Source organism: Pipistrellus kuhlii, unplaced genomic scaffold (genome assembly GCF_014108245.1).
Source record: "Pipistrellus kuhlii isolate mPipKuh1 unplaced genomic scaffold, mPipKuh1.p scaffold_m20_p_3, whole genome shotgun sequence".
Lineage (NCBI taxonomy): Eukaryota > Metazoa > Chordata > Mammalia > Chiroptera > Vespertilionidae > Pipistrellus > Pipistrellus kuhlii.
In genome coordinates this window covers 54,189,506-54,207,686 of record NW_023425529.1, presented here as the reverse complement: position 1 = coordinate 54,207,686, position 18,181 = coordinate 54,189,506, and the positions used below count along the sequence as shown (strand labels likewise).

At 42.1% G+C, this 18,181-nt stretch overlaps 1 protein-coding gene across 5 annotated transcripts in view; it reads right to left on the bottom strand.

Annotated features, from left to right (window-relative positions):
- The window catches only part of TBC1D30 (TBC1 domain family member 30), an 81,256-nt gene that overhangs the window by 32,800 nt on the left and 30,275 nt on the right, over nucleotides 1–18,181 (bottom strand). For 2 of the 5 annotated variants that reach the window (XM_045588217.1, XM_036456911.2), the window contains exons 3-6: nucleotides 4,750–4,811; nucleotides 4,189–4,254; nucleotides 2,248–2,373; nucleotides 397–582 (exon numbers count right to left, since the gene is read on the bottom strand). In XM_045588217.1, coding sequence (XP_045444173.1) covers nucleotides 397–582; nucleotides 2,248–2,373; nucleotides 4,189–4,254; nucleotides 4,750–4,811 — 440 coding nt within the window. Of the gene's footprint in view, nucleotides 1–156; nucleotides 256–396; nucleotides 583–2,247; nucleotides 2,374–4,188; nucleotides 4,255–4,749; nucleotides 4,812–8,483; nucleotides 8,914–18,181 lie in introns of those variants that run through there. The other 3 variants (XM_045588218.1, XM_036456912.2, XM_036456913.2) reach the window with 3 other exon arrangements.

Here is an 18,181-nt window from a genome sequence, read left to right as displayed (position 1 = left end):
CCAGCCAACAGTTTGAATGCCAGAATCATGTGACTCAGCCAGTTAAGCCACGCCCAGATTCCTAACTTAAAGAAACAGTGAGGTAATACCAAGTTTGCTGTTTTAAGCAGCTAATTTGTTATGCAACAGTAAGTATTAATATAATTAATAACTAACTTGCTTTAAAAATAGATGTCTTATAAGTGAATCTAAACACCTAATCATCCTCTTCACATTTGGTAGCTGCATGAATCTGTCACTTGGCCTGGCTTTAACCTAGGAGAAATGGTATCATGGGTAATTAAGAAGGTGTGGCAAACACCTTGGAAGAAAGTGGCATCAAAGAAGAGAAATTATAGTTTCAATATTTAACTCTCTGAAGAATTTCAGCTGCCTTCTTCAGAGCCTGATACTCACTTTCAGAGCATCCCCTTCATTGCCTTCCACCACTTCCAGAATTAGTGCAGCAAGGATGTTAAAGCCTTGGCAGTAACCAACATTCTTGTTCCATCGGGCATAGGCCAACAGGACCCGCTTCAACACAACCCTGTCTTGCTCTGCCTCCTGGCCACAGTAAGAACTGCAGCCTGTGCGGTGAAGATCCTAAATAAGAGGAAAACAGTAATTTTTGGAGTCACTATTCTCTCTCTCTCTCTCAAAACCAAAAAATAAAAACAAAAACCCTAGTTATTTCTTTGCCTCAGCATTAAGTAGATTATCAACATGGACTGTAGTGTTTTTTTTAATTGTATATGCAACCGGGGTCAAAAGAAATTCCTTTTCTTTTTTGCCTAATGTTATCTAATATGCTTACACACTTTCAAGAAGAATTACAGTCAGGCAAATTTTCTACTTCAAGTGTTTCCAGAATTAACACAAAGAGGGATTTAGTATTAATAAAATTTCATATAAGTTGGCAGTTTATTTAATAATATATCTGAAATAAAACAAGTCATTTCAATATGTATGATACATGCCAACATTACTTCTACAAAAAAAGGATATAAAGTTTACTTAGCTATCAAAACTCCAAATAGTATTAAGGAGCAAAACAAAAATCACAGAAAGTACAACCTGTATTGTAGAGATACAGAAGACTCATTCTGTCTAAAACAGAAAAATTATTCTATCCAAATTGTTTTATAAATGTGTGTAAAACAGACAAAAATTTAACATTTAATAAGGGCAATATCCATAATTTTATTACCAGGATAAAATTACTGTGAGGACTATGACTGCCCCAAGCCCCAGAGACTATGATTCTCAGGAGCTGAAGTTATTTTACTGATATAGTATTCACTTCAATGATAAAATAAAAGACCCTCTTAATAATGTGATCGTTATAAAATGTGCATTGCCTTAATTTACAATTTAAACAGAAATAAAATATTTCAAATATGCAATACTTCATCTGTGAGAAACACATTCTGAAATTCTAAGTAAACAGCTGAAATGTCAAAATGTAAAGGCTTTTCAAGCATACCATATAAAATTCCATATATATTTTTACCATTTGTCTGAAACAGACAAAATTAGACCAGAAAGTAGCTTCTTTTAGTTAGTACTTCCTCCAGAAAAAAAAAAAAAAAAAAAATCACTTCAAATCTGCCAAAACATTAGCCATCTTGTGTTGACCAAAATTTAGATGAAACAAGTTTCCTTTTAAAACCACAGCCTAGTGTCACACTGTGATGTACTCATATAAAATTAAAGCCACATGCTGCAGGATTATGTAAGAGAATAACAGTGAGGTCAAATCGAATCAGCAGCTTTGGCACCAGGTTCTAACCAACTGCAATAATCCAGGTAGACAAACCACCGCTGCCTCCAGAGCTGGTCTGAACCTAACCAGCTAATGTAATTAGATTGACTTACTAGTCAATCTAATTATATTCATAAATTGACAGTTAAGAAATTATCAAAGACCCTAATAAGAGCCCAATTATTATAATAGGAGTACCCTTAACTTTATTTTTATGTGAAAATTCAGTTAATATCACTGACCAGTGCTAAAAATAAATTCATCTTCTGTCATGTGAGCAAGTAAGTTGAATCTGAGTGGAAACATTTTATTCTTACTGGCAACATACAAACTTTTGAAGACAATGTATATAGTCAAAGTTCTTCATTAAAAATCTATTAACTAAAGAAGAAACAGAAAATATACAGACATTCAGACCATAAGGCTTGATGCTCTATCCAGGAAATGTCTGGCTCTTAGAATCTTCCTTCTAAGTTAGGACAGCAGGCCAAGCTCAGGGGCATTACCTTGACTATTTGAATTCCCATGGAGTCATCATCCGGATTACTCCTTTCATTGAAAGTGAAGCGCAAGGTTTTGTCCCAATCAATGGATATACTGTGCAAATAATGATCTGCCAAGGTCAACCAAACCTAAAATGTGAATAAAGAAGAATGCTAAAGTCAAATACATAATTTCATCTTTACTAAGACTAGTTATTGCATGCAACAAGAAAATGGGAACTGTTCCTAGACCAGAAATAGCCACATGCAGAAATCCAGAAGAGCCTCATTGAGATGTGTATTGTACTGAATTCATCAATTAGGACCTTTCATGTGTTCAAAATTTCAATTAACATTTGTTGAGTTCCACTATGTATGAAGCAATAGTCCTAACATTAGGAATATTGTTAAGTTTTTTTTTCAAATTATATTTCAGTTCATTGAATTAGCTATATTATGTTACAAGCTTGTTATATTTAACTCTGAATTGTTGTCTCTGCTTGAGCAATAGCCACCTGGCAACTCATGGAAAAGGGGCCTTTTCTCACTATGAGGTGGTCTCTGCTTTAAAATCATCTCTCTCTCTCTCTCTCTCTCACACACACACACACACACACACACACACACTCACACACATCAATTAACACAATAGATGAGCTCCCATAATAAATAACTTCTAATATTTTTGAGTCAAAGGAAATTTTTACACATTACCTTGAAAAGTTGCTTCTAAAAGATGTATTTCTTAATGTCATTTTTAAGGTATATTTCGAGGAACCCCCGATATTAAAATTCTAGCAGAATTAGACTAGGTCTATAAATTGATATAACAAGAGAGCACTTCAAGTTTTGGTATCTGGGCATAGTTAGCAGGAATATCACTGATTAATATCTCCACTCAGACTTCTCTCCTAAGCATCAGAATCATATGTCAACATGCCCATTTGACACTTTTAACTTAGATATCTAATAGGTATCTTAACCTTAATAGATACAAAGCCGATCAGCTAACCCATCCCCACCTCAAATGCACAAGCACACGTATGAGCACACACATCTGCTCCTCCCCTCTGAGTAAATGGTAACTCTCCCCTTCCGGTAGCTCAGGTCAAAATCGTGAAGTCATCGTTGGCATCCTATTACCTCATCTTCAATCTAATAGGAATTCATGTCAACTCAGCCTTGAAAATATACCTAGAATCAGACCCCTTGCTCCATCTCTTGCCTAAATTATTATAAGCCTCTATTAGTCTCCCACTTCTGTCCTTGTCCCTTGTCTCAAGTTAGTGGTCAGAGTGGTCCACTTAAAATATAAGTTGTATCATGTAATTCCCCTGCTCAAAACTACCCAATGCTTCCCATCTCACACAGAGCAAAGTCCTACTATGGCCTACAAGGTCTTACATGATCTGCCATCCTCCTAACCCCTTAACACTACCTCTATGACCCTTTCTCCTATTGCTTTCCCCCTTTTCACCGTGCTTCGGCTACCCTGTCCTCTTGCATTTGCTTGTATATTTGCTCCCACCTGAGTGTTTTGTGGCACACTCTTCCCCCAGGGTAGCTGCATGGCCCACTGCTCACCTCCTGCAAGGCCCCATTTAAATGTCACTTTGCTGTTTAAAATTCCACCTCCTTATCACCATTTCCCACAGTTCCACTTGTTTTTCTGCTTTATTTTTATCTGTGGCACTTATCACCATCTGACATGCTTTATATTTTATTCACTGTAACCTCCATAAGTACAAACATTTTGGTCTGTTTTTTCTTTCCACTGCTATATCCCCTGTACCTAGGACAGTACCTGATACAGAATAAATAATCAATAAATACTGAATGAATGAATAATGAAAGGGGACATCTTTCAAATTGCTAGATTTAGAATGTCATTTTTTACATTCCAGAGATTTAAAGAGGGACAGAGTGATGGCCCTTTTGTATTTCAGCCCTACAAATCCTCCTTACCTTTCTCCTCCATTCTTTTGGTATTCCTGTTGATAGTCTGGCAACTGCCTTGAGAGCATCATACCACTAGGAACAAAGAAGAAATACTGGCAAAATGATGCTATTGACCTGGGTAAGCATTTTTCAATCTTTTTTTCATCTTGACATCTGTAGACCATAAACTTTGTACAGCACATTGGGGTAACAGTCAACTTCTTTCAGCCAGATATGACTGGTGTGAGGACTATGACTGCCCCAAGCCCCACCTTGAGCACCCTTAACACACCTGTGACCCATCTGCAATCCACAAACAATAATTGGGAAGCACTGGTCAGAACCAAAACATGTATTATGGATTCAGAATAGTAAATGTTTGGTTTCGTAAATTTTTTCACACTTGCACTATTAATAGAAAATACAAAAATTTTCATGGGAAGTATAAACCCAAGTGTCATCTATGTTTTTAAAATGATTTGTCTTCTTATATTTGTCAAAGTTTTCCCATTTTGAGAATATGTCTCAGTATATATCCTATAGATACCCCCAAAAGAAGAGTATTATCAAAACCAAAAATAAAATTACCTGCTGAAAACCATTTTGACCTAAAGACGGCTCAAGAGTGAACTTCAACTTGGTGTCAACTCCTAAAAGAAAAACACATAACTGTTACTTTGGAAGAAAATAAGTTATGTCAAAAATAGAAGTAAAAATTAACTGAACCATCATGAAGTTTTTTAAACTATTACTAATTTTTAGTCAATTTTGTTGAAGAAAAAGAATATTGGTTATTACTATAGAAAAAAATATCCTATGGCAATAATATGGAGCTTTCCCCCTAAGATGGTGGGTTGCACAGCTGTCTGGAGTAGTGCCAAGCCAAAAAACAAATACATTAAAAAAAAAAAAAAGACATCACAGGCTTGGAATTAGGCCTCCATACAACTTTGGTTCCTAGAGTCAAATAAATAATTTAACCTGCCTCAATCTCAATACTTTTTTCTTTATTTTTTTAATTCTCACCCGAGGATATTTTTCCATTCATTTTTAGAGATTAGAAGAGAGGGAAAGACAGAAATATCCATATGAGAGAAACACATCAATCAGTTGCTTCATGCACATGCTCCAATCAGGGCCCAGGTGGGGGAAGAGTCTCCAATCAAGGTATGCGCCCTTGACCGGAATCAAAACCAGGACCCTTCAGTGCACAGGCCAATGCTCTATCTACTGAGCCAAACTGGCTAGGGAAGTCTCAATTCTTTATCTTTAAAATTAGGATAAATAATACTTATCTCAGTAGACAGTTGTGATGATTAACTGTAAATCACCTAGCCTTGTTTAATTAATATTTATGAAACTTAGGAAGAGAATTCTCTATTTTCAGAATTTGTTTTCTGGGGCATTTGAATGATTTATGTCTATTAGGGAAATGTCAGTGGAATATCAAAAGTTATAAAAATAAAGTCATTGCCTTCCCAATTATGTAATCCTTAGTAGTCCTATTGGAGATTTCCATGTTTTTAAATTATGTCTTCATAAACTTAGCTATTGAAGAAAAGAAAAGTTTGTATGTTTAATTATAGACTACAAGCTAAAAATATAACTGAACTCTAATGCTAAGTTACCTACAACTTTAGAGATAAAGTTCCAAAGTTTTAACTTTATTTTGGAACTTCTCTGCTCCAAATCCCAAATCTATGGAATTGAAGTACATAAATAGGAGAACACATAAAGGCTATATGTTTGATATTTATATTGTTTTTTTTTATTCCAGAATTCCATGTTAGAAGCATATGTGCTGTCATTATTGAGGTAAAATTAAAGGACAATTTTTATCCCTACTCAATTGTATTTTAAAATAATATAATCAAATCTAAAAATGCTATATATTCTTTTTCTACAATTTCAAATTCAATGCAATTACATTTTAAGTCACTTTTTAAAAGATATGACTTAAAAGCTCAAGGATCAAAATATACAAAACATTAGCCAGAGCATTCAGTTTTACAATTTATGATGAAATGTTTGCTTCTAAGATGTTGATAGCCGATTAGGCATACTGAAAATCTCTCCACAACTACGTAGGGCTGGCACATGGGTAGGAACAACCTTCAGAATTTGCAAAATTATAATAATAAAGTAGACCTGCCTTTTTAAAAACATATATACGGAGGCAAGAAGCTGGAAAGAGATGTGTCTGACCTGCCCAAGCCCAGGAGAGTATGCAGATGCCCTTGGTGGACTCCTGGACGAAGGCTGTGAATGCATGAGATGGTCAAGCTGTGGTAGAGAAACCCAAGATACCTCTTTTCAAAGCTTCAGGTTCAAAACCAAACTGTATGGGTAGATAACATTTTCTCCCCCCCGTATATATGCAGCACCTCCCACAGATTCTCATCTCTCCGGGTTGGTATAGAGGCAGCCCAGGCCTCAGTGCCCAGAAATAAAGCAATGGGCACAAGAGTGCCTCCAGCTCCAGCGCAGGATTTAAGGCTGGAAGAAACACAGCCGGTGGTGCGGTTGCTGTCCAGACCCAGGGTGCTGAATGGAGGTCTAGTCATGACGTTTGCTGTAGTATAACAAAGACCAGGAAATTCGGTCCGCACAGAATGATTTCTATCGACCGAAAAGCCCGGATTCCCTGGATCTATTCCCCAAAATACTCCCCGGACTTTTTCAGAGCACCTGCCGAGAGTTCTGCCGAGTGCCCGGCGGCGCTGACATTAGTTAGTCAAAACCTCAACTATTTTCTTCTGGTCAGAAATGAGTCACAGGCTTGAACTAGAATTGATCATTTGCTGCCTATAGGCAAAAAAAAAAAAAAAAAAAACCCTCAAATCAGGTCATTTTCACCGATTCGCCTAACTCCGTGGTCGGCAAACTGCATGCAGCTCGCGAGCCACATGCGGCTCTTGGTCCCCTTGAGTGTGGCTCTTCCACAAAATACAATAAATACCACGGCCTGGGCGAGTCTATTTTGAAGAAGTGGCATTAGAAGAAGTGTAAGTTTAAAAAATGCGGCTCTCAAAAAAAATTTCAATCATTGTACTGTTGATATTTGGCTCTGTTGACTAACGAGTTTGCCGACCACTGTAAGTGAATGGAGTGTGGGGGAGGGGGGAGGGGAGAGAAGGTTTATATTTTATCTGATCATCACAGCTGTTCCGGGTTCAGAAATACAAATCACTTCTCATGTGTGAAGGAGGTTTTGTTTTGTTTTTTCTTAAAGGGCAAAGTAAGACGGTGAAGAAACACTACAGCTTCTGTAACTAGACACTTCCTTGGGGAGAAAAACAAAGGAACCACGAGGTTCGGAAAGGCAGCCAGGCTTTCCACCCTGTGGGGGCTCAGGGCCGTGGCAGATTCTCCCCTGCAGCCTCCGAAGGCGCTGGGAGGCAGGGGCTGGGGGGAAGGGGCTGGGGGAGGTCCACCCCGCGGGGAACCCAGCTGGTGCCACTCCAGGGGCAGGAGAGCGTAAGCCCCGGGCAGCGGGCGCAGCTGGCTCCCTCTGCGGCCACCCCCGGCCAGGAAGCTCTGAGCCCAGGCTCCCGCGCCAGGGCCGGGCTCACAAAGCCCCGGGGAGGGATGCCGGCTGGTGGAGCAGGCGCGGAGCCACGCAGCCTGGAGAAGCAGGGATGTGTCCAACACAGGCTGACAGCAGCAAGGGCCTAGCCTGGCACCGTGAGGTGCGCTCCCAGACTTTCCCTGTAAGAAAGCATCTCTAGGCTGCATAAGTGTTCCCTGTCCGCTCCGAACCCCGGCACACACAGGAGATGCTCTAGGCTAGCGGACCCGGCACTCACACCGCGGCACTCACACTCACTCCTCGCCTCTTACCGCCACCCCCTCTCCCCGTCCGCCGCCGATTTTTCCTTTGAAGCCACTGCCTTCCCCTCGGACCCTAAATATCAAACCATTGCTGATTGCTGGTTTTCTCAACCTCTTTCAAATGAGCCTGGCGCCCAATGGGTAGCGCGGCCCCCGAGAGCCTGAGCAGGCGCCTGCCCTTGCCCAGCTCCGGGCACAAGCGGGACCGGACCTCGCACAGGCCGCAGGGGTGGGGGCCCTCGGGCCGCGGGCGAACTCCGGGTCCTCCGCGCCTGGGGAGGCCGCTGCCTCCACCCAGGACCAGCTCTGCGACCCGCCTTCCCAGGTCGACCCAGCCTCGCCTGAGCCAAGCCTCGGAACCTCGCTCCGCGGCCCGGGGCGCTCCCAGCCCAGGCAGAGCCCCGGCGGAGCCCAGGGAAGGCAGAGGCAGCACCAGCTCCCGGGGCGCCGCGCTGGTTCCCAGCGCCCCGTCCGCAGCCCAGGGTGCTCACCCGGCTCCAGCGTGCAGAGCAGCCGGGGCGCGGTCCGGGAGATGCAGCTGCGCTTCTTGAGCACATTGCTCAGGATGGTGCCCACGCCGCCGCCGCCGCCGCCGCCGCCCTGCCGCTTCAGGCATCTCCCTCCGCGCCGCAGGGAGCCGGGCAGCTTGTCCTGCCGCATCCAGGAGCGCCCCGGGCGGGCTCCGGTGCAGCCACGGTCCACCCAGGGACCCCTTCGCCCCGCCGCCGGCGGAGAGGCTTCTCGGTGGCTCCGAGACTGTTCAGTCGAGGGTCCCTTGGGAACAGCGTGAGAGCCGCCGGGGCTCGGGGGTGGAGGGGACCTGCCGGTGCTCGGGGTGCAGGGGGCCTGCGGGGCACCACCGGAGCCGACGAGCGCCAGGCGGCCAGCAGGCATCTGCAGTGCGGAGCCCGAGCCGCACGGCGGAGGCAGGAGAGGGCTTGGGGCGGGGAGGAGGGCGGGAGAGCTCGGGAGGCGGAGGCTGCGCTCCCGCCCCCAATGCTGGCATCACTGTGCGCAGAAAGGACGGCTCTAGGGCCCGGGAGCAGCCGAGCTGCGGAGCCCGGAAACCCGGAGCAAGTGGGTGAGCGAACCAGAAGCAGCACCAGAGATTTCCGAGCTTCTCGCAAAGTCAGGGAGGGGCTGGAGTGGGCCCCCAAGGGAGCAAGTCTCCGGTGCAGAACGCCAGTGAGATGCCAGTGCCCCCTTCCCCTGAGCGGAGGCCATCCATGGGCTGGCCCAGGGCGAAGCCCGAGCTTCATCCCAAATTGTTTTTAACTCTTTCCTGGCAGCTCGGAGAGGCACAGCGAGCACATTTTAAAAAATGGTAGTCATAATAATAGGTCTTTATCTTTTTTTAAACTATATATTTATATTGGTTTCAGAGAGGAAGGGAATGATGAAACATCCATAATACTCAACCACAGAGCTGGTTCTTTATCTTGGAAGTATGGGTTTCAAGAAGGAAAAAAAAAAAAAAGTAGTTCCCAATTAAAAGCAGTTTTGTTTTTGTTTTTCAAAGTGGCTCATCTCTGCAGCTAGAGATCCAATTCAGTAGTTCAGAACTAAGTATCATTACTGTGTGTTTTTTAAAATCACTCTTAAATTATGGCACTCACTAGTGGAATGTTAATCATAAAAAATGAATGAAGCCCTGGCCAGTTTTGCTCAGTGGATAGAGGTCAGCCTGCAGACTGAAGGGTCCCAGTTCAATTCCGGTTTTATCTGGTCAGGGGCATATGCCGGGTTTGCAAGCTTGATCCCCAGTAGGGGGCTGTACGAAGCAGCCAATCAATGATTCCCTCTCATCATTGATGTTTCTATCTCTCCCTCTCCCTTCCTCTCTGAAATCAATTATATATATGAAGAATGGAGAAGGATGTGGGGGAAATACAAATCTATTTGTATTTGCTAACATTAAAAAAAGGAACACTAGCCGAGACCGGTTTGACTCAGTGGATAGATCGTCGGCCTGCAGACTGAAAGGTCCCAGGTTCGATTCCAGTCAAAGGCATGTATTGTGGTTGCCGGCACATCCCCAGTAGGAGGTGTGCAGGAGGCAACTGATGGATGTCTCTAACTCTCTATTCCTCTCCTTTCTTCTCTGTAAAAAATCAATAAAATATATATATTTTTAAAAAGGAACACTAAATGGGTAAAACAAAAACTAATTTAAAGAACATTTATGTGGGATATATCTGATAAAGGATTAATACCCAAAATTTATAAAGCACTCATACAACTCAACACCAAAAAATAAAAAAGCAAATAATGCAAGTTCAAAATGGTTGCAGGACTTGAATAGACACTCTCCAAAGAGGACATACAAATGGCCAATAGACATATGAAAAGATGTTCCAAGTCACTAATCATCAGAAAAATGTAAAATTAAAGCCACAATGAGATCACCTCCCGCCTGTCAGAATGGCCATCATCAATAAATCAACAAACAAGTGTGGAGAGGATGTAGAGAAAAGGAAACACTGGTGCACTGTTATTGGGAATGCAACCCCTATGGAAAACAGAATGAAGTTTCCTTAAATAATAAAAAATGGAACTGCCTTATGACCCAGCAATTCCACTTCTTAGTATACATCCAGAGAAACCCAAAACATTAATTTGAAAGAATATCCACACCTCCGCAACATTATTTACAATAGACAAGATATGGAAACAACCCAAGTGCCTATCCATAGACAAGTGGATAAAAAAGCTGAGTGACATGCAATGGAATATCACTCAGCCATAAAAAAGAAATGAAGTCTTACTATTTGTGACAGCATGAATGGACCTACATGGTATCATGCTAAGTGAATTAAGTCAGAGCAAGACAAATACCATATGATTTTACTTGTGTTTGTAATCTAAAGAGCAAAATAAATGATCAAACAAGACAGAAACAGACTCATAGACACAGAGAACAGTCTGAGGGTTGCCAGAGCATGAATGGATTAAAAACTACAAATTGGGCCCTAACTGGTTTGGCTCAGTGGTTAGAGTGCGGCCTGCAGACAGAAAGGTCCCAGGTTCGATTCTGTTCAAGGGCATGTACCTTGATTGTGGGCACATCCCCAGTAGGAGGTGTGCAGGAGGCAGCTGATTGATGTTTCTCTCTCTTCGATGTTTCTAAATTCTCTATCCCTCTCTGTAAAAATCAATTAAAAATATATTTTAAAAAACAACAACTATAAATTGGTAGTTCCAAAATATTCATGGGGATATAAAATACAGCATAAGGAATGTAGTCAATAATATTGTAATAACTGTATTTGGTACAAGGTGGGTACTTGAAATATCAGGGGACCACTTTGTATAGTATATGATTGACCACTTTGCTGTATACCTGAAACTATTACAAAATAATTTTGAATGTAAACTTACTTGAAAAATAAAAAAAAAATTTTAAAGACTACTTATGTGGGAGAGAACAGTATGGTCATAAGAGACAAGAATAAAAAACTGAGCCTTCTTTTGGATGTGCCTTACATAATATAGTTTTGTCTCAAATTATATTAATAAAATAAAGAAAATCTTAAAAATTGAAAATGAATTAACCTAATGGGAGATTTTTTTCATGACATAAGAACACAGGGAAAAAATAAGTTGCTTTAGAATACAGTGTTACGACTGAACATGAAGGGTGATTCCAAAGCAAATAGAACTGAAACAAAGTCTTACACTTCATTCAGTGGTATCCTTGTCATTAGCAATATTCGAGTTATTTTTTTAATTCTTATATATACTTTTTTAAATTCTTACATATACTATAGACCAGCGTTTTTCAACCGCTGTTCCGCGGCACACTAGTGATGTTGCCTGGTGTGCCATAGGTGCAGACAAGACAAGAATTTTATAATTTTTCACTATTTTGTTTACTTAATATTTCATAATAAAGTAATTATAAAATACTTTCTTTGTGTTTATTTGATTCCTATTCAAGAGAATTACTTTATATATAGTCAATATAGGCACAGAGTTAAATTTTTTAACATTTTCTAATGGTGGTGTGCCTCGTGATTTTTTTCATGAAACAAGTGTGCTTTTGCCCAAAAAAGGTTGAAAAACACTGCTATAGACAAAGCAAATAAATAAGTATGGTAATGTCAAAAGGAACCAAGATGTTCTCAGTGTAACAGAAAATACAAACATACCAAAAAAATAAAAACAAAAAGGACAACAGATTTTCTTACATCTTTTTTCTTTTCAAAAATACACATGTATCCACGGGTACACTTAAAAGTAAGGACAACCCAGCCCCCGCAGCCCCCAGATTGTGGTCTCTAAAACAACTCTCCACTAAAAAGAACCAAGGGCACTTTGAGGTGTGACTGATCCCAGATCTGGGCCAGAGAAAGTACAAGATGAGCCTGAAACATCTTGACGAGCTCAGAAAGGAAGCAGGTGCTCCAAAACAAATGGGGTCATCTCAAAAGGACACAGAGCCACGTGCATAGGCTTCCACTGGCCAAGGATGGAACAATTTGAGCATCAAAACCAAAGGCTGTTACTGAGTAAAAAGTGTTGAATATTTTTTAAATGTATTCCTAATGATATTTTGAAAGAGCTAAAAAATAATAAAGAAGTCATTCTAATAACTCTGGCACATTTGTTTTATAATTAGTACATTTTGGTTTTTGTGAAGTACCCCCGGAATTTGAGGACAACGTCAGAAATAGTACAGCTCTAAGCATGAAATATACATTTCGTATATAAGAATCTGTTAAAATGAGATTAGTCATCTGCACAAATAAACCAGGTGGATAAACTATTCAATTCTGCCTGCCCTACCAAAGTAAAAATGCTTTGAAAAAGACAGTGCTCTGCCTCATCGTTTCAGAAGATGAAGTCATCGTTTAACTTGGTCGTGACTAACTGGTGTAGGTTCCACACCACGCGCACATGCAGAAATCTATCCTTCATCAGCATGATTTTTTAAAATATATTTTTATTGATTTCAGAGAGGAAGGGAGAGGGGGAGAGAGAGAAACATCAATGATGAGAGAGAATCATTGATCAGCTGCCTCCTGCATGGGGATTGAGCCCACCACCCAGGCAATGTGCCCTGACCTGGAATCAAACCATGACTTCCTAGTTCATAGGTAACTGCTCTCAACTACTGAGCCATACTGGCAGGGCAGCCTGATGATATTATAGGTTTGATACATGTTTGTTTTCCGTTAGCTTTCTCCTAATTTTAATGAGCTTTCCATTCCCTCTTCTGTTCCATCTCAGTAATAGAGAGGTCTGATGCTTGGCTTTGGCCAGTTTTTTAGAGGGTGCAACAGGCTCCTGGGGTGAAGAGGGTGATAAACACCCAGAATCAAAGACAGAAAACTGGGAGGAGAGGTGGAATCCTGGTAACCACATGCACAGTCTCGTATTCCTGAGTTCTCATCTGTTTGTGTTCTATCCTAACAAGAGGCTATTCACAACCAGCTGCCTGCACTGGGCCGGCAGGAAAGCAGCCTTGCCCGCCAAGAGGAGGAGCCAGGCCCTCTGCTCTCCAACTCTGCCCCAGGGGACAGACGCGGACATCCAGCTCCCAAGGCTGGCTGACACGTACCTCAGACCATCTGTCCCTTTGGCTCCAGCTCCATGCTCATCATGCAAACGTCTGATTGTCATTTCACTTCCCATAGAAACGCTGCCACAGAGGAGCAAAACATACTGACCACTTAACCGTAGTCAATACCCCTGAGTCCACTCAACTCTCAGTGAGCTGAAGAAATCAAATTCCGCCGAAACCGGTTTGGCTCAGCGGTAAAGCGTCGGTTTGCGGACTGAAAGGTCCCAGGTTCAATTCCTGTCAAGGGCATGTACATTGGTTGCGGGTATATCCCCAGTAGGGGGTGTACAAGAGGCAGCTGATCGATGTTTCTCTCTAATCGACGTTTCTAGCTCTCTATCTCTCTCCCTTCCTCTCTGTAAAAAAATCAATAAAATAGCCGAAACTGGTTTGGCTCAATGGATAGAGCGTCGGCTTGAGGACTGAGGAGTCCTGGGTTTGATTCCGGTCAAGGGCATGTACCTTGGTTGCAGGTATATCCCCAGTAGGGGGTGTGCAAGAGGCAGCTGATCAATGACTCTCTCTCATCGATGTTTCTAACTATCTCTCTCCCTTCCTCTCTGTACAAAATCAATAAAAATATATTTTTAAAAAAAAAATCAATAAAATATTTTTTTTTAAATCAAATTCCGGGACGGCCAAAGCCAAAGTCTTGGTCCAAGCCTGTAGCCCACTCAGACACGTCATGTCTGACAACAGGGCCTCTCTCTCAAATCCTTCCTCAGTTCCACTTTTTACTAGTTAGTGACAGGGCATGTTTACTTTCAAGATGAAAATTCTATTTCACCTCTCTTAGACTTACTATAAGCAAAAACTGGCTCATTTTTCTTTTTAAAAATAAATAAGAGCTTCCTTAAAAATGTCCCATTCTAAGCTTACACAGAAATTGAAACCAGAAAATAAAGTTTTAAAGAGTTTCTACTGTTATAGCAATAACTAGCTGGGGAATTAAATAATATTATTTTGTTTACATTAGAGAATCAAGACTGCCAACATTTATAGCAAACGGATAATTAAATGGGCACTAAAATACAATGCTCTAAAAGTGGCTGGGGCACAAGCCTACTATTATAGTTATTGTGTGAGTCATGGTTTCTTAATCATGTCTGGAATATTGTTTTTCAAATAGCAAGAGATGTCATCTGCCGGCAGCCTGCAGAGGAAACAAGGCCGACAGGGACGCTGCTTGAGGCCCACAGCAGGTGAGATGTCCGCCCAATCCACCTCACCAGCACTCTTTACTGGTCAAGGGACTGTTACTCATAACACAGTATCAGTGAGTTCGTATTTGGGCAAAGCGTACCTTGGTCTGGCCCCAAACAATTACATTCTAAGCTGAATGTGGGGAAAAGAAGGCTCAGTGAAAACTTCACATGGGCTGTGGATGGCTTGGATTGCTAAAGAAAATGAATGTTTTGAGGAAATGCCCTGAATATCTCAGAGATCCCATTTCCCATGGAACATCCCCGGAGACAGGAACTCCCAGGAACAAGGGAGCAGGGATCTCCAGGCCTACGTGCTGGGAGCAAGGCTGTCTTAAAAGCAAACTATTCCTTTAACAGGAAACAGGGGAAGGAGCCAGAAGAAAAAGGAAGCCCCACATAAGAAATAAAAGCTGAGTCCCAAGGGCTTCTAGAAGGGAATCAGGTCTGGGACTCCTGTGATTTCCTAATGCTGCTATTTTTGTGTAACAGTAAAGTCTTAAAATAAAAAGGGCCTACGTGCCTGTCATCAGGGACTGAGCAGAACTAGTGGTGACAATTATCAAGAGAAAAGGCCCGAAGACTGCTGTGAGGAGAGAGAAGGCAAGGAGAGCCAGCTGCCCGGAAAGGGGCCTGGAACCCATCCCTGCTGCCACAGCGCCGGCTCGCAGGAGCCGTTCACCTGCACAGAGCCTCTGAGGGTCAGAGCGCCTAACCAGGCATCAGGTCTGGTGCTGTCGCCCATTGGCAGAATGAGTACATCCCTGCGCTCCTGCTATCAGAAAGAGTGGGGGTCTCATGACATGAAAGCCACAGTTCTTTCTGCTCCGGAAGGTCTGTGAGCCACTACTGAGCGCGACAGTAACTGGCCAGCACTGTACGTTAACACGCTCCTTAGACCTAAAATGGGGTCTTAATAAGCAGTTCTTTCTACTCCTCCTCCAGGACGGAGCCCACACACAATGAGCTCATGCTGACAAGCATCAGAAAAGTCTCTCATGAGAGAGACTCAGAGTCAGGGCAGCAGAAGGAAATCGAGGGGGAAGGGAAAAACCTTATAGTGATCTGACAGGTCGCATTTTGTATGAGACATTTTATTTTCTTGTTGCATGACTTTCTCTTCTGAGTCATAAAAACTGATTTCTCTTCTTAAACACAGGCGTCCTTAAAGACAATCAGGTGTGCCTTTTGTATTTTGTTTATTTCGGAGGAAGGATTCTGTCAAGCATGGCACAGAGAGGCTTTGAAATTCCAACATCAGGTCCAACTCAGCACCATCTTCTACCTCCTGAGGGTCCCTGTTTATGCTTTCTCAGAACCATCCCCTTTCATTGGATATTTCCAAACACAAAATCACCCCTAACACTCCTCCTCAAACGCACTCAAATATTTGGGGTGAAGTATTTTAAGAATAACTAGTTTTATTTACAAACCAGAAATATGTATAAGTTAAAAACATATGTAGTTATTTAATTCACAGCTGGAGTGGAAGTCCCACTTTAGAGTACATACCAGAAATGCACTTAATTGGAAATATCCAATTAAACTCATAGATAACCCAAGATTTTACAAATCATCCTATTAGTCCTCTTGGCTTGTCATTTCCTTAAAGTATTTTCTTGCCTCGAAATAACTGAAATTGATTCATTATCACTTGAGGTAGGTTCATGTTGACCATATAAAGGCATCTTTGTATTTCTTTTATTTACTTATTCATTCATTCATTCAACACTTACTCATCAACTGCTGCAGAAAAGGCATTATGCTATGTATGGCCAAAGAAAGTATGAATCCAATACATTCTCTACCCTCAAGAAACATACATTTTACTGAGGGAGAGACACATGGGTAGTGGCAAGGCAGTGTGAAAAGTCCCCTTTCATTCTATGCGAGTACTTGTAGGGATACCGTTCCCTCTGCCTCCTCTCAAGTATTGTACATTCCAACGCTTTCCCAGAGCTTTATTGCACGGAACTATTCACTTTCACCTGAAAGTAGGCCTAGGACAAAGCTCAGCTGTGTTCTTTAGTTATGATATTCACAATTACACTTTACGTCCACATCAGGAGTGAGTGTAACTGGAAGACACATCACTTTAGACTGGATAAAAGCATTGTTTAACCTGGTCATGATTAACTAGTTAGCTTAGATTTCCCAACCTTTTGCACCCAGCCACTCTAAGATTCCCTTGGCCCAGTCAAGGAATGTGAAAGGAGGTGTGTCTTATAAACTGATGCAGATTAGTTTAGTTTAGAAAAATACATTTTTGAAGAAAAAGGGCAATGCTTTTGATAAGGAATATGCTTCATTTTGATGTAGAGACAAGAAAAGCATCAGGAAGAGGGGAGAGATTAGAACCAACATTAATATTGGCCTGGGAGCCTGACATCTCCCAGCGGGGTTCATTCAGAAGAGAAGACAGAATGTGTGGGCTGCTGAGGGAGTGTGTGAAAGTACTGTCACTGCACCCAATAAGGCCAGAAAAGTGCTGGCCACCGAGGCGGGCACACCAGGGTTAGAATTCTAATGCCCATATTTATCACTGTATGTCCTTGGGCAAGCTCCTTAATTTCTGGGTTTCAGATTCCTCGCCTTTAGAATTAACGTCTAGCACAGTACTGCTACCAAACAGGCCCTCAACACATTTATATTTAGGTGTCCTCCTTTTCTTAGTGCTCATTGTTACGGTCCAAGATGAAGGTTAAGATGGCCCTGTTGGCAGTCAACCCAGAAGTCTGCCCTGCAGTGGACCCAGGGCCTGACTCACTGGCCAGAACAGCCCCCGGGGGTCCTCACCACACACTCCTCTTTTATTCTCTTACCCCGGTACCCTCAGGCACTGGAAGGAATAGTGAGACTAGTAGCTTCATGTTTACTCGAAGGGGCCAATTCAAAACTGGTGAACTGGAATTAGAGAGAGGCAGATACAGCAAAATTTAAGGATGCAAAAAAATATATAGCCTTCGGAGGCCTTAAAGTCTTGTCCCTTGGACTTCTAAGGTGAAACCTGAAAGCCCAGCCATCGGGAGCACTGAGAAAGGACATTTGGAATGAGGTGAGGTTTAACTTCCAATACCAGTACAACGTGTCCTTATGGGGACTTAGTTTTTAAGTACTAGGAAGGTTTGAAATTTAGAGAAACCAGAGGTAGTAATCTATTTGCTCCCTAGAAGCTGGCATTGCTGATTGATACTGGCATTAGGCCAGACCGACGTACTGCCGGTGACGTTCTGGTGAGCTGGGACTAAAGACAGTGGTAATTAAAGGTGCCAGCGTTACTATATATGGATGTGGGAATACTACCGTGTTTCCCCAAAAATAAGACATCCTTCGAAAATAAGACCTAGCGCATGGAAAGATAAGACATCCCTTGAAAATAAGACCTAGCGCAACTTTGGGAGAAAAAATTAATATAAGACACTGT